Here is a 22084-nt window from a genome sequence, read left to right as displayed (position 1 = left end):
GACATGTTATACATCTGTATCTACAAAGCGCATCAGATCATCATCCGCTCACAATAGAATGACATGAGTTAAAAAAAAAAAAAAAGAAAAAAAAAAGCAAGCCAGAAAATCTGCACATTTTCCCTCCAGTATGTCCAACTGTTTTCATTACCTTGTTCCTTTTGGTAAACTTTCCCCTGTGTCCTATTCACACTTCCCTTCCTCTTAAAGTCTCTCTCCACTGTCACTCCTGTATTTCTGTGACTGGTGCATTCGGCAGGTCGGCCTGTAGAGCAGCTCTGAGGTTAGCCCAGAACAACCTGTGCTTGGCTCTGTCCTGCGGCCACTCCAGATAGGTGTGGCGGCTCATCATGGACTTCAGCTGGTAGTACTTGGATGGAATCAGGTACTGAGGCAGAGGCTCGAGCAGCACCAGCACAATGCTGTCGGAGCCCTGAGCGAGGCGTTGGTGGCTGGCGAAGTACAATTCATAGTGGCACCACTCGCTCTTGACAAAGTTAGCAGAGAGCACAAACACACAGCGTCGGCTTTTCTCCACACAGCAAATGATGTTCTCAATAATGGTCTTTCCAGGCACAAAGTTTTGCTCATGATGGCAGATGCTAAGCCCTCTTCCAGGGCCTTCAAGGTTAGGAAAGAGGGAGTTGGTCACCCAGTCGGCATCGTGCTGGCTATAAGACACAAAAGCATGGAACTCAACATTCACCAGATCTTCAGGTCGAACTTCTCGTGTTCTTGCACGATGTTTGGCTCTGGTCCACTGCCAGATCATGCCCATGTACCAGATAACATCCCAGTGCCTGCACATAACCATAACAGTCATAATCATCACTACTGCTGGGACCAAGATAGTGGCTGCTAGAAGACCACTATTGCAGGAGACCAATGGGATCCGGATGTCTTTCAATGTGGAGTCTCTGACAGCCCCTGGGTAGGCGCAGTAATAGCCAAGTGGCCAGCTCAACAGTTCAACTCCCGTGTGACTTTTTCTGTTTTCAGACTTGATGCCAAGACTTATGAAACCCCTCAGAGAGCAGATGCAGGTGAAAGGGTTGTTACTGACATCCAGGGTTTTCAGTTTTGGACAGCTGTCTAGTCTGTCCACAGACGGAGCGTGGAGGGAATTTGACCTGAGCAGAAGCTCGCTCAGTACAGGGAAAGTATTGCACACTGGCAGATCCCGCAGCCTGTTGGCATTTAGATTGAGAGATGAAAGGTTTTCCAGTTTAAAGATGGACTGTGGTACCACAGAAATCTTGTTGTTATTTAGATCCAGTGCCTCTGTTCCTTTTGGTAGACATTTAAAAATGGAGTCTGACAGCCTATTAGAAGACAGATTCAAATTGGTGATATTTTCGGGCCACATACACTCCAACAATCCATCGTAAACTATGGAGTTGAAGCTGAGGTCCAGGTGTTGCAGGGACATCATGTGTTGCATACGTTTGCTCAGTACCTGAAGGTTCTTCAAGTTGTTGCTTCTCAGAGTCAATTTCCTCAAGTTACCCAGATTCTTACATTCAACAAATTCCTGATCCTTCACTCCAGAGAAGATGGTGTCAGATAAAGCACAGTGGGAGAAGTCCAGCTGGAGGATGGGACTCTGGGACTTTGGACATGTCATGTGTATGATTGAAGTCTCAATGACTGCCATATTCTCTACTGGCATGTTGATAAAAAAGTTGTATAACGCCTCCTGTGCAAAGAAGAAAGATTTCACCACGGCCTGGCTCACTGTGAAGGACTTCAACTTTGTTGTTTGGATCACTTTGGTGTCTACATAAGGCGGTTTGTAAATGGTCACATCAGACGCACTCAGATGGGTAATCGAAGTACGCAGAACCATATTCACATATTGAGTTAATTCTCCCCATTCAACTGATATGCTGGTGAGATAAAGATGAGAAGTGTGTATTTCTGCTCTCTCACTCATCTGCTTACTTAAGTATATGTAGCTACCTGTCAAATTTATCAGCTCCAATTCATCAAAGAGTGACAAAGCATCACCAATCAGATCAAGATCTATTGTTGGGTTAATGTAGGCTAACTGAAGCCTTTGAGAATGAACATCCTTCAGGCTGCCTGCTTCATAACCAGGTTCATTCTCCAGAGAGAGGGTCAGGATTTGTAGTTTTATCTTTGCAATGTTTTTGAAATCCCCATTACTCGTGTTTTTTGCTCCAACTGTTAATCTCTCCAGTTTTAGCAGGGAACTGAACTCACTCCCCAGTGTCATGGTAAGGAACTTGTTGCTGGTCAAGTTAAGCACCAGGAGGTTCCCTGTATGCATCAGGTAGGTTTGACCCGACAGGTTCCTCAGCATGTTGTGTGACAGGTCCAGATGCTCAAGAAGTGGTGTGTCAAGGAAAGTCTCGGGATCCACCTCCTCCAAACTATTCCATGACACATTCAGGTCCCGAAGGAGCGTGGTGTTTTTAAAGTCTCCTGTGTGAAGTTGATGTATGTGGTTGCATGAAAGATCTAAAACCTCAGCTGTTTGTGGCAGGTCTCGTGGGACAGAGGAGAGGTTTCTGGATGAAAGGTCGACAATGCTGTCAGGGGATGAAGCACTCTTCTGGAGTCCTACAAACATGGACGCTGCCCAGAAGACAGCAGCCATGTGCCTCATTGTTTGTCTGGATAAAAGTAAGACATAAACATCTATGTCATTATTGACTCATGTTCCCCATGGTCAGTTAGCTTAAAAACCCAGTGTAGTCTAATACAACAGCCCTGCAATAAACCCTTCATTTATGATGGTTACAATGTCCAGTTTTTGTTGAACTGCTTTTGAGAGGTGTGGAATGAACCTTATAATCCTTTTGTAGGATGTAGGACTGCCATATTTTCTACTGGTATGTTGATAAAAACAAAAGTTGTATAACACCTCCTGTGAAAAGAAGAAAGACTTTCTGTTTTCTGTTTCAAAGTTCTGTTGAACTGCATTGCATTAAACAGAGTCATGTTTCTGTTATTTAGCCTCCCCTCATCATTTTATGAGGGATGGACAAAATAGAATCGATAATATTGGGAAAAAGAAGAAGAACATTGGACTTATTATAGGACAGTTGTATTTGACAACATTCGTTTTAGCTGTGCTTAATACATTGGTAACCAAGTGTTCATACGGTACCATATATTAAATCACAAGTGTGATTGATTTGACCTGTAGTGTCTTCTAATTGATCATAACAGAATGTTTTATTTAACAATAAATTGCATTGGATCAGTGATAGGTTTCCCACAGAAAATGTAAATAGATATTTTTTCTAGCTTTATTATTCTGGTATTTTTAAAGTCACATTTTAAATACTGACTTGAACAAAATAACAGGATATTTTTTATTATACTTTCAACCATTGAGTTATGTATAGCTTTGTTTTATTTTCTAGACTTGCAATTCTCTGTGTTGATTTGTTTAACCTTAACATTGAAACAGATAGAAATAATATCAGATAAAAAAATCATTGCAACAAACACTGTCGAGTACAAAGAAAGATAAGTTCTACTAACCTGTTTTGAGGTCAGATGAATTTTTCAGCAGAAGCACTGCGCTCAATGTCTCGATGACTTATTGAATTTTTAAGCCTCGACAAGTCGGTATTTCTGCTCTGTCTGAGGTATAAAAATATCGCAGTTGCAGAGATTCAAAATCTCAAAAAATGGAAAAAAACACAAATAGAGTTCAGTTTCTGAAGAAAAGGTTTGAGTGAATAATTGCAAAAAAAGTGCCCCACCAAACAAATTGTTTTTGATCTAAAGACAAGCATCAGTCCGTCTCAGGATTTGCCTCGACTGCTCATCTGTGTCTCTGCTACAGTAAATAACGAAGGTGAGAGGAAACAGACACAGAAATGAAAGCCATCCTAAGACAAATCATGTTTGTTCTCACATGTACATCCTCTTTTTACTTCCCCTTTATTTACTGTGCTAAACTTTATACTGAGAGAACCGTTTGTGACGCTTCAATATGTAGTGACAGTGAATATATTGAAATCTGCTTTTCTGCTTTTCAGTTTTAGTTAACTGAGTAATATTATATAAAATATATTTAATATATTTAATTATAAATAAGATCATTCACTTTGGGTTTATTTTTTGTGCACCAGGTTGAAAAGATGCCCCCCTGTGGTTCCTTATTATACACAGTCACAAAGAAACATAATCATCACAGCACTAATCACAAAAAATATGAATCTTGAAATTTGTCTGAACTGTTGTATGTAATATCTGGATGATGTCTGTTATATGTTCAGTTTAAAAAAAAAAAGAAAAGAAACACAGATGAGTGTTTTCGAGTTGTCTTTTCTGTTGTATCATAGCGACCATGAGGTCAATCTTGCTTTTCCAACTCAATTGACTTATCCCACTAATGCCTTGAGGCAGAGTGTATTCTGGGCAACAATGTTTTTTTACTCGAGACAGCTACACTGCTTTAATGAAGAAGGACGAGATTGGCTTTTTTTTTTGTGATTGGAAGACTTTGTCAAAGACAGGTGTGTGTGTTCAGCCAGATGGAAAGTGAAATACACACACACTTCCTAGCAATGTTGTTGGTCTGGCACTGCTGCTTTTTGGGTCAGTGACCGATATTCATACTGCGTGTGGCAGTAAATATATAATAAGGTCATATGAGCTGGTGTCACTGCTCTCACCTGATACGGTTTGATCAAATCTTGAAAGAACACTGCAGATGAACTTAACAGCTTCTGGCCACAAGTCAACTGAAAAACAATGTTTTCTTTTCTTTTTTTTTTGTTAAGCTGCATGACTTTGTACCACTGCTTCGTATTCAATAAATGTGTTGGATATGTATCAAACATTTTCATTTGTATTAGAAAACTGAAATCCGTGTTGTTAAAATTCTGTTTGGAATCAAACAGACTGCAATGAGAGGTACTTCTTGGTTATGAGACTTAGATCAGAGTACAAGCTAATTATTGACACAAGAATGTTCTTTACAGCAATCAGCATGAGCCTGTAAGCTCTGTCGGCGTATGTGCGTCCTCACAAGGAAGGCTCACTGATATCCTCATAAGTTGTGTAAAGTTGTGACACTAGAGGTTTTTTCTTATGTGGTGGCAGGATGATGGAGTGTTTTTGAAAGTGCAGGTGAAAGTAATCCGCCGGAAATGTCTCAGGTGTTTAGTGATACAAGCATGTGTGGATATGAGCCAACCTTTCTATGTGTGAACATTATAGGGAGGGGCTGAGTGGGAGTACAAGTACACTGAGGAAGAGATAGGGAAGACTAGGCAGGTTTTCGGATGGATACTGCAGCACCTCGAAGCTTCAAATGTTCCTCTCTGCTGGATGTGATCATTTCTCCTTCTTCCTTACCAACATTATGGATCTATTGTCAATCACAAGACGGTATGTTATATTAAAAAGAGTTGTTGCGCTGACTGACACTTGCTCTAAAGTGGATTTCTGAAACAAGACAGACTCCTTCAGGATGTTGAACCATCCTTCTCTTCCCACTCGTCAGTGCCGCTTACTTTTACTACTATTGTTGGTGTGTCGTTGGAACGAGGCAGTCTGCTCTCTTGGGGAGGGCAGGAATATTTGGCAGCAGCCGAAGCCGGACCCCATCATCAAAGACCAGTCTTTTCTTCATGACACCTTCCCTTTGGGATTCCTCTGGGGCTCAGGGACTTCTGCTTTCCAGACAGAAGGAGCCTGGAACCAGGATGAAAAAGGCACCTCCATTTGGGACCATTTCACCCACTTCTCTGGCAGTGGTGATTTAGCAAGTAAGACTGCCGATGTGGCAAGTGACAGCTACAACTGCTGGGAAGAAGATGTGGAGGCTCTGGAGTATCTAGGTGTAAGATCATACTCCTTCTCTCTCTCCTGGCCCAGGCTCTTTCCTGATGGTAATGCCAAAGGCCAGCCCAATACAGCAGCTGTGGAGCATTACAGCCGCCTTATAGAGAGGCTTCTGGAAAAGAAAATTGAGCCCATCGTCACCCTCCATCACTGGGACCTGCCGCAACTGCTCCAAGAGCAATATGGAGGCTGGAAAAATGACACGCTGGTGGGACTCTTTGGGGAGTATGCTGCATTTTGTTTCTACACATTTGGGAGTCGTGTTAAGTACTGGCTCACAATGCATAATCCATACCTGGTGGCTGTGCAGGGGTACAGGACAGGTGTGCACGCTCCTGGAGAGAAAGGGGGTCCTACTGGCTCTCTCATTGTGGCCCACAACCTGATCAGGGTAAGTTATACAGGCTCACTCAACAGGTTTTGTACAACTTGTCATAAGTGTGTACATTAGTTTGTACTGTTAATTTATTGCGTTGGTTGTAACAACAGCGCCATGAAGAATTTCTCCAATTGCACAGACTGTCTGTAAACTTTGAACTACAGCTTTATCAGTTCATGATGCTTGATGAATATTTACATCTTTGAAATGATTTTAGGTAACAGAGTAGAAAAAGCAAACAACTCACTCATATTTATAGCTTATTGATAAGTTTGTGATTTGTAAACAGGGAACTTAAGGTCAAAGTCCACCGTGTCAGCACTTCTGCGCTGGAGAGAAACGGTGTGTGTCAGGAAGTTACAGCTACGCCTCATTAATAATCACTTATGTTTGTGCAGTGAAGCACAGATGGTCTGTGTGTAGCTAATGCTGAGCAGAAAGAGGGAGCAAAAAGCAACTTACTGCTGCTGAATACATTAATTTAATTATTACTATATTACTTCTGCTAAGTTCTCATATGAACTTTCTTGATTTTTTTATCTGAGTTGGCATGACATCTGCTATAACCTATTTGTAAATTTGAACTAAACTTTGTGGAAAGTTTGGCCATATATTAGCAAGTGATGATTTCTCTACAACAGCTTCAATAATAAAATGGAAACAGTCAAGTACTTGATTGTTTCTCACTGTCTTTTCATGAACATCTGGATCCAGATGTGTTTCAATATTCATAACATTTTCTGTAATTAAAATTACAAATTTGGATGATTGCATAGCCTTGGCAGAGATATGGGTTCTGCGAGGGCTTTAAAGTTTAAAGTGTTTATAAAGCCTCATAGACATGTTTCACAGATTAAATCATGACTTGACATCATAGGAAAAGTGTAGGTGTTATATACTGTATGAAATATAACAATGAAATATAATAATGAGTTCCCCGTACCGATTCAAGTGTCCCAATAAACCATGACAGTGTAACAACAGGCCAGAATAAACAGAATCAGGACCCTGAAACTGAAGTAGATAAAAGTAAATGCAACCATATTATTTTCCACTGTATTTCATACAGTGACATATCAAAATGTCTTCAGTGAACAGGCTCATTATACCAAGATAATGTTGTATAGAGAAGTGAGTAAAGTCAAAATAATGTGTCTGCTGTCATTGCCAGGCCCACGCCAAAGCCTGGCACACCTACAACACCAACTTCCGCCCAACTCAGAGAGGTAAAGTATCCATTGTTTTTGGTTCCCACTGGGTCGAGCCTCAGAGAGGCCAAACCACAGCTGCCAGTGTTGCACTGTGCCAGACATCACTAGAGGCAGTCCTTGGCTGGTTTGCCAACCCCATCTTTGGTGATGGGGACTACCCAGTCTCTTTGAAAATGGAACAGGGGGCTCTCCTGCCCACATTCACCCCCGAGGAGAAGCTGTGGGTGCAGAAAACAGCCGACTTTTTTGCTCTGTCGTTTGGGCCTAACAACCTCCGTCTGGGCCGGAACCTGGTCCACTATGGGCAGACTGTGACCCCTGACCTGCGACGCCTCCTGCGCTGGATAAAGCTGGAGTACGGTGACCCAAGGGTGTTGGTGGCTGAGGGAGGCTGGTTCTCTGAAGCCAGGGTGGGAAGGGAGGACACGGTAGCTATCTATCTGATGAAGAGCTTTATCAACCAAGTCTTGCAAGGTGAGCAGAAAACTTGGGAGAACTAACAAATATGAGTTAGAAAATATGTTGTACAATCAAATCATCATAAAACAAATGTAGAAGTATTTATCACTCTGTTACTTGTTATGTTATCTTTTACAGCTATCAAGTTTGATGGTGTTCAGGTGTTTGGCTACTCAGCCTGGTCGCTGGTGGATGGCTTTGAGTGGAATTATGGATACACTGTCAGACGAGGACTTTTCTATATCGACTTCAGCCAACCAAACCGAACCAGGACTCCCAAGACTACTGCTCAGTACTATAAGCGTGTTGTCAGTGACAATGGTTTCCCAAGTGACAAAACCTCAAGAGAGGTCAAAGGTTATTTCCCCTGCAAATTCCACTGGGGCATTGCTGACTCCACTCTACAGGTAAGAAAGGCGAGAAATTGACATGAGAGGTGTTAATGAACCATATGTTGGCAATTTATTTTCATAACTATAATACGACTTCAATAATACAATACGCCTAAAAAAAAAAACAGTTTTTTTTTTTGTTTGTTTTCGTAGGTCCACTTCTACCCTTTCTCCCCGCAGTTTACTGACCCTCATTTGTACAGATGGAACCTGACAGGAGACGGATCATTTCATCCAGTCCCAGGGGTGAGGCTCCCCACCAGACGGGCCCAATGCACTGACTATTTGGCTATTCGCGGTCATCTTCGCCTGTTTGCTTCCACTGGGGCATCTCACTACCGCTTCGCCCTAAACTGGTCTCTGATTTTACCCCAGGGAGACCTCTCTAATGTGAACACCGAAGCTCTGAGGTAGAAATGCACAAACACACAAACATTAACTATTTCAGTTCTCCCTAATTCAGAGGTATTTGATGAATTTCTGTTGCGAATCCATAGGATTCAACTCGATTCACTCCATAGATTTAGAACAATATAAAGTGGATGCCCACTATACTTTAATTTGACCCTGTCTGTCTGTCCGCACACATTAACTCCTACCTCTATACTTCTGAAAGGTACTACCGCTGTGTCCTGATGGAGCTCAAGAAGCTGGACCTGGAGCCTATGGTTATTATGTACTATCCGACACACAGAGCTCCGAATCTGGGCTTGCCTGTGCCACTGCATGCCTCTGGAGGTTGGCTCAAGAACAGCTCAGTGAAAGCTTTTCAAGAATATGCAGCACTTTGCTACCAGGAGCTCGGTACCTGGGTTCGATACTGGATCACCATCAATGAGCCCAACAGACTGGTAGATTTTTATTCTAGTGGGAAAGAGAAGCATCAAGCAGCCCATAACCTGCTTCTGGCTCATGCAAAAGCCTGGAGGCTATATGAGAGGGAACATTACAATCAGCAGCGAGGGCTGGTATCACTTGCGCTACATGCCGACTGGGCCAAACCTGCCAACCCCTTTCTGAATTCACATATAGCAGCAGCAGAGCGATTCCTTCTGTTTGAACTTGGTCGCTTCTTGGATCCATTGCTGGGGACTAGATATGAGGAGGAGCAGAGGAAGGGGGACTACCCACTGGAAATGAAGGCATACCTGGAGGAGAGAGCTAGAGTAATGGGCCTCCCTGGATCCCCTCTTCCCAGTTTTACTGAGTCCGAGAGGAAGGAGCTGAGAGGGGCACTAAGTTTTATCGCGCTGAACCATTTTACTACCCGTCTGGTCTCTCCAAATCCCCAGTCACAAGAACATTTTCAGCAGAAAACACCCCCAGATCATGACTGTTTGACCCTTTCTGATCCCACCTGGCCCTCCTCCCATCTAGGGCAGGCTGTTGTACCCTGGGGCCTCCGGAAGATGCTGAGCTGGGTGAACCAGAGATACGGACGTGCTCTACCTATTATTGTCACAGGCAGTGGGGTTGATGATCAGGCTCCTGTCAATGATAAACTCAGACAACACTACCTCAGGAGTTACCTGCAGGAGGCTCTCAAAGGTAGGGCATTAATTTCCTCTTCAATCCCAAATGTGTTGTGTAATCATATTTTAGTAGAAACTAAATGGCAGGGTTCAGGATGTTGAGATAGAGGCACAGCCCAGCAGGTAATACAGGTTTAATGACTTTATTGCTTTCTACTATAAAACTAAGGCTTAATGAGAAGCCACGAAGATCATAAAAACAGAGAAGAGGGGCGAGAAAAACAATTGGAGCGACAGTGTTGTGTTCACACTTTGCCCTTCATGGCTCTCCCATAAATGCACATGCAAGCATGTTGTTTTCTTACATTGGTTAACCAGCAGGCCTCCAAAGTTTTTTTTTCTGTTTTTTTCTTCAATTATGTGTTCATATTACTGGATGAGGAAGAGAAATTGGAGAGGCGCTGAACAATCTAAATTTTACCTCTAACTTCTTTATTTTATTTTCAGCTTGCCATCTAGCGTTGAACAATCTAAATTTGACCTCTAACTTCTTTATTTTATTTTCAGCTTGCCATCAAGACGGAGTCAACTTGCAGGGCTTCTATGTGTGGAAGCTCCAAGATCGAGATGTCCCCCAGTTTGGCCTCTTCACCTCAACCCAACACCAGTCCAAAGCCAAAGCCTCCATTGCTGTATACAGAGAAATCCTCACTCACAGCGGTTTCCCTGACAATGACACGACGCAGCCCTGCAAGTTTCATGAGCTGCAAAAGTTTTGTTCTGTATGCGAATGGATGTTCAAGAACAAAGCAATGCTGTTTTTTGGAGGCTGCCTTCTCATAACTGCTGTTATGCTGGCAGCACTTGTCCTCTTTGTCATCATCACCAAGAGAAACCAAACACGAGGCAGAGGGAGAGTGAAGAGCAGGGCGAACAGGAGAAGAGAAAAGGAAGGCGCACCAATGTGTTTGTGTTTAACTGTTGTTAAGTGTTAATGGAGGAAAGATTGACTCAGTAATATGTCGCAGACAAAGTGTGCCACAATCTGTACTTGTTTCTGTTTTGTTACTACCTGTTTTTGCTCTTGTGACAAACATGTGATCAGTTTACCCACAATAACTGTTAACCTGCGTGTTGTCCTTGGGTCAAAATGACCCGCAGCTGTGTTCAACCAAGTTCTATTTTATTGTCACATTTTTTTTGGGATCATTGGTGACAAGGAGACTGTGAGGGTTTCCTTAAAGAATGATGACCAATGATCCCAAAAAATATGAAAATATAGAAATAAAATAAAACTTGGTTGAACACAGCTGCGGGTCATTTTGACCCAAGGACAACACAAGGGTTAAGACAAAGGGTCTCAGGTTATTTAGAGTAATCCATTAGGAGATTTGTGAAAGCTATTTTGTTTGTATGTTTCCACAGTTAAATGACCATGACATGGCAACAGATGTACTGGTTAGCTCACATGTTGCTGTTTAAAAAAATAAATACAAAAAAGATAATTGATTATGTGAGTTATATGGTTTACAATAAAGAAGAAGACATGTTTTACCTAACTGCTGACCCTACCTAGAGAAAACGTGTCAGTCATGATTCTAGTGTCGTAATTAAGTCAGTCAGTCGTGATTATAACCTGCTGTGTACATCAGTGACATTGATATAATGTATTATTAGTTCAGTTCAGATTTAATTGTTGTTCTCAATTTGTAGTATGAAAGTTGAAAGTATTTTCAAATGGTCTTTAAAAATGAATCATTGTACTGTGTTGTTTGCTTCATAATATGTGGATCTCCATGTGACAATGATGCCCCCTAGTGTAACTGTTTGCAGCTTTGATGAGCCACACTGAAACATGAGTCTGTCTTTTGTTAAAAAAAGAAGGGAAGAATACCAAAAGGTACATTATGCTCATATGTGTCCAGTGACCAAGCATCATGGGTCCAGAGGTTTAAGTTTATATCTGTGATATTTAAATACCATACCTAAAATAAAAAAAAAAAAATAAAAAAAAAAATCCCCTCGGGGATTAATAAAGTAAATACCATACCACCATTCACTAATGGGATAACTGTGCATTTCAAAAGTTACCATAATTATTGTTGCTTGAAGTTCACTCCAGTACAGTTAGAAAACAGTTCAGCAAAACACATCTGTATGACCACATCTCCATGTGTTCAAATCAGCGGCCTTAATTGCTCTATTAAAGTTTTTTTCTCGAGGGATATTGTGGTCAGTCTTTAAAAGCACATACCCTGTTACTTCCATCTTTTATTTGTCTGCTAAATGAAATGTAATGTCTGAAGTGTGAATGAGACACACACTCTGCTTTTACGTATACTTGTGCAAACTGTTGTGGAAGCATTGGAAAGCAACTGAGTCTTCACAAGACTGCATGTGACACATGCTGTAACACTGAGAGCTGCTCACCAGAACCACACCTGACAGCACTCTCGCTTTCTGTGTAAATCTCGATTCACATGGCCCTCAAACTCTATATATGCATTGTCTTAACATCGGACATAAATCCGTAAGTTTTGCATGTTTGTCTGACATCATCCAAGTTGCCAGATTGTGTATGAAACACAAAGCAGTGCTGCCTCGCGTTTTTGACTGAAAAATATAGACTGGATGTAATCTGCCATTGTGTGAAACCTGTTTACTCAATTAAATTCAGTTTATCTATCGCGTAAAATCACCTCGGGACATGATCCCAGTACACTTTAAAAACACAAACTTCAAACAAAACCTCCAACCCTCATTAAAATATCAATGTTGAAACAAAAAAGTGTCCAACGAGGCAGAGGAACTGTTTTACATTTTAACGGAAGAAAAATTCACTCAGCCTCTCAACATCAATAAAATAACGACAACAACAATAATAATAATAATAATAATGAATTATTCATCGCGAGCAGATCAACCAATGGGAGGAAGCGTCGAGGATGGCAATACAGGTCACATGACCCGCTCTCCTCCAGACTGCATGCAGTTCGGTATTAAAATGTTTCAGTCCCACCAACCATTGTGTTGTGACACATTTGACATGATCGGTGCACGTTTGAGCTCTTTCAACGCATCGTAACTCCAATCGTCGACAGCGGGGACCGACGGCTCTCACGGCGGACGACGTCGCCGCTGCTGCTGCTGCTGTTTGTTTTTTTTTTTTTTTTTATATCGTCGCGGTTTTGTGTCCACAAAGTGCGGCGGCCGAGACGAGCTAAGCGCGAGCTAAACGTGAAGTCGGGTCGGACGGCGACGAGGCCCCAACCGGGACGGGACACCACGGTGGGGGGGGGAAACCATGGCCAACATCGCGGTTCAGAGGATAAAACGGGAATTCAAGGAGGTGCTCAAAAGCGAAGAGGTCGGTTGTCACGTTTGGACCTCCTCGGAGCTGCGGCGGCTTTTTTTTTTTTTTTACGTGTTGTTTCTGTGACGCGTCGCTGCTAGCTTTTTAAGCTAACCGTGTCAGACGCAGCAACACACACACAGAGAGACGGAGCTGCTGGTAAAATGGCAGTTTGTAGGAAGTTCAGGACATGAAAGTTGCTGTTGCTTGAACGAAGTTTTATCAGGTTTTGGAGGCGTAACTGGAATTAAATTGAGCCTCGTTAGCCTGCTGGGCTAGCAGATAGCCCTGGCAAAGGTAGTTTGGTGTTTGTGCGCGTGCTGTGCTGAAGGTACACTCTTCACACGTGACCTCCTCGCTCCGTATAGACTCGTCTCTGCTGACGTCAGAGGGACTATTATATGTAGGACTGTCAGCTGTGTGCAACAAGTTAAGGTCAACTTTGGCTAATGCTGCGGGGGGAGGAAGAGGGAGGAGGAGGAGGGATGTGAACTTCTGGTGCATTGACAGGTTTGACAGCCTGTCAACCTTTAACCCTTTGCAGCCTGACTGTCTGCTGAAGTCGTAACGCTTCTTTGCTTTTTTCCACCCTTTTCAGACGAGCAAAAACCAGATAAAAGTGGATCTGGTGGATGAGAACTTCACAGAGCTTAAAGGGGAGATCGCAGGGCCGCCTGACACGCCGTACGAAGGTGAGGGCCTCACACCCGCCTCCTGATCTGAACGCATGCTTGCACAATATTTATTGTGTGATATTAGACGTCGCCACTTGATTTTTGAGGCCTCGCCAACTAACTATCTCGAGACTTTTAATCCTTAACAGTGTGAGATAAAAACAAGTTGCAATGTGATCCTCTTGGGTCTGACTTTTATCTCAAATCTTACCCTTCAAGTGTTTCATTTCAAAACTTTGAGGACAATCTCAGATCTTACTGTAATGAAGCACCCATTTGACCTCGAGTATTGTTTTAAAGGCATCATTTTGCCCTTATGTTGAAAAATGCAAGTCCTATTTTATAATTTTATTTTTTCAAATCTGTCGTCAAAACATCCACATGCAGCCCAGAGGGTTAACACTCACCCTTCTGCTGCATGCTTGAAATATCCCCCCTCACAACTCTCAAATGATATTGTGATAACCCCTTTCTTTCTTCCAGGGGGTAGATATCAGCTAGAAATTAAAATTCCAGAGACGTATCCGTTCAATCCACCCAAGGTATGGAATTACTGCTGTATTTGCTACTGATAACTATCCCTTCCTTTGTTTGCATTGACCTCAGAAATATTTAATTACTCTACTAATCCAGTACTGTTTTTTTTTTTTTTTTTTTTAATTTTTATATCTTTTTTCTAACCCATTATTCATTTCATCTCTCAGGTGCGGTTTATCACAAAGATCTGGCATCCCAACATCAGCTCAGTCACAGGTGCAATATGTCTGGACATTCTCAAAGACCAATGGTGAGTAAATGTGCTCCTGCATTCTTCACATTCTTCAGCTGTCATACATCCATTATGAAATACTGTTTTTTTCCCCGACCGCAGCCAGTTTAAAGTTGCCTCCAAAGCCCACCCCATCTCCAGTTCGATGGAAACATAGCCCCGGTTGTCGGGAATTTCCACTTTGAAATTACACAAATAGCTTAAACTTTGATTGTTAGAAACTCCAATTTTTTTTTTAACAACATTGTCAGAATATAAACGAGAGGTACAATGATGTGAATTGGATCAGTATAGCTGATGTAGAGAGCCTGAGCCTGAGTAGTAGGGATCGACCGATTCTCGTCGCCGATATTTAGCATTTTTCCGAGTATCGGTATTTTTTTTTTTTTTTATTCAATAGCCGATAAAATGTATGAATTAAAGAATGTGCTGCTTTGGCTCCGATGAAGCGTCGCTCTCGGTCTATAGTCACCACTCTGCCTACAGCCTACAGCTTTATGTGATTGGTTACATCTCATGAGTAACAGCCAATCAACACTTGAGAACTTCTCTGCCACAGAAGAAGCTTTTGCTTCGCTTCAGTCTCGGAGAAGTTCTCAGCAGCTCAGAGGACTGGTGTTTCAAAGGTAAAACATTAGACATGGCAGAAGTTAAAAGCACCACAGTCCTCTACGCTTAATTTGCAAAAACGCCACAATCATGTCATATTTACTTTTGTCTTTTTAACAGTTTAACGCCACGCGTTGTGTTTCATTTAAAGTCCGTCTCACACCGTAGCGACTCGTTATCCCGTGTTTCTCCCACCACTCTCCGGGGCGAGCAGCCCTGCTAACGGGAGATATTGCGATATCTACCGAGTCCCTGCGATCCCGCTTCATTTCAGCTCAGTTTGAGAGCCGCTCGTGCATTTTTCTGTAACTGAAACTTGCGGCTAATTTCTGTGCTGCTGCTCTTCTGTTCGCTCTCTGTGCATCGTGAAGGACGGCGCTGTCGCTCACACAGCAGAACAGAGGGGAGACAATAAATAGCCCAAATTGCAATATACCCTTATACGAAGATTATATGGTGGCAGCATTGATTTAGTTAAAGTCATTTGAATTAACGTTTTGTGTTGGAGTTTGTGATTCCAAATTTTGACATACAGATTTTTATTTTTTACTGCAAATGTATATCGGTTTCACATACCGGTTTCACATACCGGTTTATCTGTGTCCCTTGATTACCAATAATCGGTATTGGCCCTGAAAAAGCCGTATCGGTGGATCCCCCACTGAGTAGCACGTGTGTCGTTTCAGGGCAGCAGCGATGACACTGAGGACGGTCCTCTTGTCATTACAAGCCTTACTGGCAGCCGCAGAACCAGATGATCCACAAGATGCAGTGGTAGCCAATCAGGTGGGCGTGCATTTGTATTTGTATTCATTTTTAAACTGAATTCCTCGAGCTGCTCGGACGTGGTGAACCACTACTTATGTAATGAACCAATGCTCATACCCCTCATACAAATAACTGTTTTTTAGCTGATCGATGGGACTTATTGAAAGAAAGGTAACTCTAAAGCTGTAAATGACGACTCGATCAATGGACAGAGAAAAAGTTTCCGTTTCTTTGTTTATCTTTTTTTTAATAATATTATAATAAATTGAATCATGAAGTTGTTGGATGGACAAAATAAGACAAGTGATGATGTCACCTCAGGCTCAGATATGTTGTGATGAGTATTTTGTTTTGCACCTCTAACATTTACTGCTTTGGCAAGTTAGATTTTTTTTTTTCTTCACACATTTTATGTCTGGTCCACAATTTTATGCCCCTTAAACGCCTTAAAAGCCAGTTACTGTTACAGGTTTATCATTATTCAGAGGTGTACCAGTAATGTGACACTGATCTAAAATATTGTGTGTAGGCAGGGAGCTGTTTGCCCTTTGCCAGCTTTTCTTATTGAAAAGATTATCCAACTCCACTGAGCACATTATCACACCTACAGACAATCACTAATCCCGTGAGGTGAGTAACAGCCATCTATTGGTGGCCAACCCACACCTCAACAAAGCGTACGAGGGAATAAAGCAAGGTTACATAAGAGTGAGTGTAGTAGAAAGATTTGTTTGTTGTTTTGTTTCTGACCAGTGAGTTTCACATGTTTATATTATCAAGTGTTTGTCAGAGATCAAGTGTAGAATCGAAACTGGAGGTTATTCATGTGATTTGGAAAGTGTGGCATTTAAATTCTCCCGCAGCTGCACTGACAACAACTCTGACTCTGGCTGTTTTACTGCCTAATGACTCCTTTTTAAATAAGGTATGTTGAATGCACAACCTGACTACAACCTGCTCATCTTTTATTTACGTAACTGTTTTAATGCTAATAGTTCATGATGAGGGAAATTTACACCCTGCATTACAATTAAAGAATGCCCACGCAGCATGGACAGAGCGAGAGTTTGGCAGCACCGTAGAAATGGCTGTCTGGCAGACGGCAGCCCTCCCAGTTCTCCAAGCTCTGAATATATCAGCAGCCTTGAAATCAAATTAGTCATCTGCCGTACAGCACGATATACAAAAACACCCTATTAACAGTGAAGTGGGTCTATTTTATCAAATGTAACAGAAACAAGAACTTGTGATTTAAAATAAATAAATAAATACAAAATTCTCTCTAACCTTATTAAACAGTCAAAAGTATAAATCATATATTTCCAACTTAATTGTGTTTTGTAAGAAAAACCCCAAAAAACCTTTAAATTTTATGCCTGCAACACGGTAAAAAAAAAAAACATGTGACAGGTATGTCTGTGCTCTGTTACATCTCCTTTTCATTTTAAATTTTTTTTTTTTTTACGCTTTTTAATCAGTAGATAAATGTTGTAATTGTTGCAGTTTTGCAAGTGGGATTTTTGCTTGTTGCTTGATGCAAGATTTCAGCTGCTCGGATGTCCATGTTGTCCCATTCTCCTCTTCACAATGTAAAGCACACTTGTCAGTAGCACATATTGATCGGGACGCACATGCAGAGTGAGGCCCTCTGTTTGGGGCCACGTCAGCCCACCGCTGCCGAGCGTTGTCTTGTTGAAAAACCCGCGGACTTCCCGTGAAAAGGAACCCTCGACGGCAGCATAATATCTCTCTGAAATCACCCATCTATTCATCATCGGTATCGTCACACGCACGTTAGCCACCCATTCCGTGGGCACTGGTGCACCCGCATACCATGACGGATGTTGGAGTTTGTACCTCGCTGATAACAGTCCGGACACTCCCTTTCGCCAACAAGCTGAAGCGGAGAGCTCTGCAGTGTTTCTGCAGTTGATGTAGAGCTTTAAAGAGCTTTAAAGAGTTTCAGGTTGCATTTCTTGATGCAGCAGCGTTCCGTTTTATGTTCGCTGAAGTACTCCCGGGCCCATTTGGCTATTTTTATCGCAGTTAGTGTGATGGTTTCTCGTGCAGTGCTGTCTGAGGTCTCGGAGGTTGCACACTGTGCTTACCAGCCCTGCTCGAGAAAGATTCCTCTCCATTCCCTAAAACTTTCCGCTCTTATTTATGACAGATGGTGAAAGAAAAAAATAATTCTAACCCTTGAACCCTTTTTTGCTTGCAAGACTGAGCCTGTGGAGGACGCTCCAGTCGTAATACCCAGACCTGTTACTTTTTCATCTGCTACACGATACAATGTTTTAAAACAGTAATGTTGAATATTCTATGAACTTTTCACTCTTCTTTAGCCTCTTGTGCCAACTTTTTTTTGGAGTGTTGCGGGCATCAAAACCACCATTTCATATCTACAAAATAGAATTTGTCTGTGAACTGTGGTCAGTTGAATAAAGGTTCAAGAGAGTTACCAAGGATAAACTGGAAAATCCAGTAGGAAGTCTGGGCCTGCTCGCTTGGCCCGCTGCCACCGCGACCCGACCCCGGATAGGTGGAAGAAAATGGATGGATGAGAACGACCAAATCACTGATTTAAATTTTTTTTTTTTTTTTTTTTTGGTCATTTTTCAAAAAGTTTCAGTTTTTCCAGAAATGGGTTTTTGTTGTAGATCAGTCTTGAATGCACTACTTATAAAGGATGACAAAATAATTGTTGCCATCACTACTTTTGATACGCGAATATTGTATATCAAAAAAAAAAAAAAAAAAAAAAAGTTTTGTGTAATTTGAATCTGGTTAATTTTTTTTTCTTTTTCTTGACAGTGATCTAAAGAAAGTGGAACCACATCTCCACAGCTTAATTTCAACTTGATACAAATATAAAAAGTTTCAGTTGTTCACGGGCGCTTGCTGAGCCTCTTTTACACCGACGTAACGCAGCGTTTCATGTTTGTTTCTCTCAGTACAAGCAGAATCCAGAGATGTTTAAACAGACAGCGAGACTCTGGTCTCACGTCTACGCAGGCGCTCCTGTCTCCAGTCCGGAGTACACACGCAAAATAGACAAACTCTGTGCCATGGGCTTTGAAAAAGTAAGCATCTCGAAACTTGAGAATTGTGTTGCTGAAACCTGCTGCAGAATAAAACTGTAGCTCTGACAGTTTTTCTTTTTGCCCCCAGAATGCAGTAATAGTGGCGTTGTCGTCGAAATCCTGGGACGTGGAGACGGCGACAGAGCTACTGCTCAGTAACTGAATTTTGACACCTTTTCATCTTCCTCTGTATCCCACCCCCCACCCCCCCGTCACAGCCTCTGTTTCATAGTGGACTCCCCCGCCTCCACACTCCCCCCCCCCCTCCTCTCCAACCTGTCCTTGATCCCGTCTGTGCTCATCACCTCTGCTGTACCACACTCCAATCAACTGCTCTGTGAGCTCTGATCTCTGGTTTCTTTAAGTTCATTCAACATTCCACTCAGTGCTACAATCAGAAATCCAACCTCGTGTCACCCCCTTCGAAGCAAATGCCAGACTTAAGACCCCGCCCACGTCCGCCAATCTCCCAGCTTTTCTGGCTCTGTCCAAGAAGCGGCTGTCAGCGGCTTATCCTTGCCTATGCAGTGCATTTACTTTCATTTGTGATAACCTGTAGGAGAGAGTCAAGCCATTCAAGCAGGCTCTTATGGACGTAGTCCTGATTTTACACTTTTGGGGCCTGTGTTCTAAACCCGGATTAAGCCGAGTCCTAAACTTTTGAATTGGTGTCTCTGTTAAAAGTTTATTGCGCCGTGTCCAAAATCACAACGTTCAATCATTCAGTAATTCCCAAATATAAACACTTAATAGGGTTAGGGTGCTCTCTTGGCAGTATAGGGTACTCCTAATGAATTGAAAATTCTAATTTGGGACCTCTCTGTACATTGCATTACACCTCTCTGAATCATTATTGTTTTTTGACATGACAGGTATAGTGTTAAATTACTAAACGCATCTCGCTAGCAAAACTTATTATTGGACGGTGGATTTTTTTTTTTAGGTTTGTTTTACAGTGCTTTGGATGCTACATTTTTGTTCACATTTTTTTTTTAGGAGGTTTTGACTGTTCATGACACGAATTGAGCACATAAAATTGATGTGAAAGAGTAGAATGGAAATACACACCACACAATTATTTCACACCATGTAGGTCGGCTTATCCCGAGTCCAGAAAACCAGCTCGTAAAGTGTCAGAGGTGCTCATGCCGGAGCCATATTCATTTTCATGCCACGTTTCTCCTCTTCAGCAGTTGACAAGTGACCGGCCCAAAGCTCCAGCAGGAAATTCCCAAACCTGGCTTACTTGACCCGTCCCTCTCCCCACATTTTTAAAACATTTATTTGGCTTCGGCCCCCTACAGGAATACATTTGGATTCTTGTTTTTAAACTGAGAGAAAAGAAATAAATAAAATAATGTTCAGCAGTAACACAACCTTTGAAAAGTCTGAATGGAAATGGTTAAAAAAGAATTTGAAAAATATTGCATCATCTTAACTACGCCAACAGATAAATATGTCAATGATTCATCTGTAAATAAAAATATTAAAGTCTGTGTAAATTAATTCATACTTTCTCCTTTTTGTGTTGCCTAACAAAGACGCACACTGTTGTTTGGTATTTGTTAAAGCAACAACAAGAAACCAGCTGGCATTAATGTGACATTCAGTATATCCCAGCCATTTTCTTAAAAGATTAACCTCAGTCACAATATTGATAAATAGACGAACTGTTTCTGCATCCTGTTGTGTCGGATCCAGCCTTTGTTTATTGGCTTGTTTGGCTCCTGCATATATTTGAATAAAAAGCAGGGTGAGGTGCTAAATTTACTAGACCAACAGAAATTGAAACTACTGGGAATTGTATTGCAGTGAAAATGGAGCACGCAAGCCAATTTAGATGAAGAATGCAACGGGATATCCCTATTGGAGCCTGTCCTTCTGTACAGTAGTACCTTATGCAGTACTATTGCACTGTGGTTGAGTTACCTTCCTGTTTGAGCAAGCACATTTGAAGTGCATTTACACCATCGACAAGGAAGTGACACAGGCACTCGTAATAATGTTAAGATCATCGTTCTTATTGTGAAGGAAACAAAATGAGCACAATAACAGATGGCCTGCTCGGGAGCATGTTGCGCCGTGTTGAACGTATCCAAGAAACCTTGGCAATAATCCGAGCACTAATTCAGCCTGCACACTTGCACTTAACAGGGCCTATGTGTTTTGTTTACTAATCCATAGCAAGTATTATGTGTAGCCGCATCAAAGACCTCCGTGACAACATATCGCAGTGGATTTAACTGTACAGCACTGCGCCTGCTGCATGTTAAACCAGCCTCAAGTGTCCCCGAAATCCCAAGTGACAAAAGCTCTATCTATATTTTTTCACTGGGTGTTAGCCTCTCTTATCTTTTATATCTGCCATCTGGATCTCTTTCAAGCATCCCAGTTAAACACTACACCAGACTGAATAAAAATTTGGGGAAAAGTTGGCTTCTTGCCTCATGTAATGGCACTGAGATCATCTCTATGGATAATTAAAATGGACACAAAATACATGAACTTACTGCATTATTGAAGTCCTGTTAGGTTCCAGAGCAGACTTCACCACAATTACCTCATATGCAGCTTCTTTCAGCCTTGCTACAATAGATTTTGACCAGTTGAAGGTTTGGGTGCATTGGAAAAATGTCTGCTGTTGAGATTTCTCTTGTCTATGATATAATAGTGATTTACGGGATTATTTAATATTTTATTGCATAAGTGAAGACCACACTTGAGAAATCCTGAAAGCATTGGTTTTTATAAATCAACAATCAAGTTGATAGCTTTGTATTTTCCATTGTAAACCAATTATTTCAGAGGAGCTTCCTCAGCAAACTAGTTTAGGGCTCTTTTTGTACGAAGGCTTCCAGCTGTTCTCTGTTTGTCCCCCATTTTTCTGCAAGAAGCCCAGAATCCATTTCCAATAAACATTACTAAAGGAGACACATTGAAGATGGTGTAATGGCTCTTTTGTTAAGAGAAATTATGACCTTCACGATGACCTCAGAAGCTTAGAGCCTGTAAATTCTGGCAGGACCACAAACTATTTAGTTTTTAGCATTTAGAATGAATTCTTCAGTCTATAATGTGCAACATTAT

The 22084-nt window shown here is 41.7% G+C and overlaps 3 protein-coding genes across 3 annotated transcripts; 2 read left to right on the top strand and 1 right to left on the bottom strand.

The window, feature by feature from the left end:
- Nucleotides 1-34: 34 nt before the first annotated feature.
- On the bottom strand, nt 35-3780 carry tlr1 (toll-like receptor 1). Its single transcript, XM_069171165.1, has 2 exons — nt 3514-3780; nt 35-2636 (listed from the first exon to the last, which is right to left on the bottom strand). The coding sequence occupies exon 2, from the start codon at nt 2627-2629 to the stop codon at nt 224-226; it is 2406 nt and encodes an 801-aa protein (XP_069027266.1). The 5' UTR covers nt 2630-2636; nt 3514-3780; the 3' UTR covers nt 35-223.
- Nucleotides 3781-5344: 1564 nt separating this feature from the next.
- klb (klotho beta) lies at nt 5345-10941 on the top strand. The gene is made up of 6 exons (XM_069171158.1): nt 5345-6220; nt 7380-7893; nt 8017-8285; nt 8424-8680; nt 8887-9818; nt 10310-10941. Exons 1-6 carry the CDS (start codon nt 5456-5458, stop codon nt 10735-10737), a joined length of 3165 nt encoding a protein of 1054 aa, XP_069027259.1. The 5' UTR covers nt 5345-5455; the 3' UTR covers nt 10738-10941.
- Nucleotides 10942-12730: 1789 nt separating this feature from the next.
- ube2ka (ubiquitin-conjugating enzyme E2Ka (UBC1 homolog, yeast)) lies at nt 12731-20503 on the top strand. Its single transcript, XM_069171172.1, has 7 exons — nt 12731-13109; nt 13693-13786; nt 14252-14310; nt 14473-14555; nt 15833-15932; nt 18869-18997; nt 19086-20503. The coding sequence occupies exons 1-7, from the start codon at nt 13047-13049 to the stop codon at nt 19158-19160; spliced, it is 603 nt and encodes a 200-aa protein (XP_069027273.1). The 5' UTR covers nt 12731-13046; the 3' UTR covers nt 19161-20503.
- The last annotated feature ends 1581 nt before the right edge of the window (nt 20504-22084 follow it).

Source organism: Embiotoca jacksoni, unplaced genomic scaffold, assembly GCF_022577435.1.
Source record: "Embiotoca jacksoni isolate LCO1_2020_lvr unplaced genomic scaffold, fEmbJac1.0.p SCAF_5, whole genome shotgun sequence".
NCBI lineage: Eukaryota > Metazoa > Chordata > Actinopteri > Embiotocidae > Embiotoca > Embiotoca jacksoni.
The sequence above is the reverse complement of the archived record's forward strand: the minus strand, read 5'-3'. Positions and strand labels throughout refer to the sequence as shown.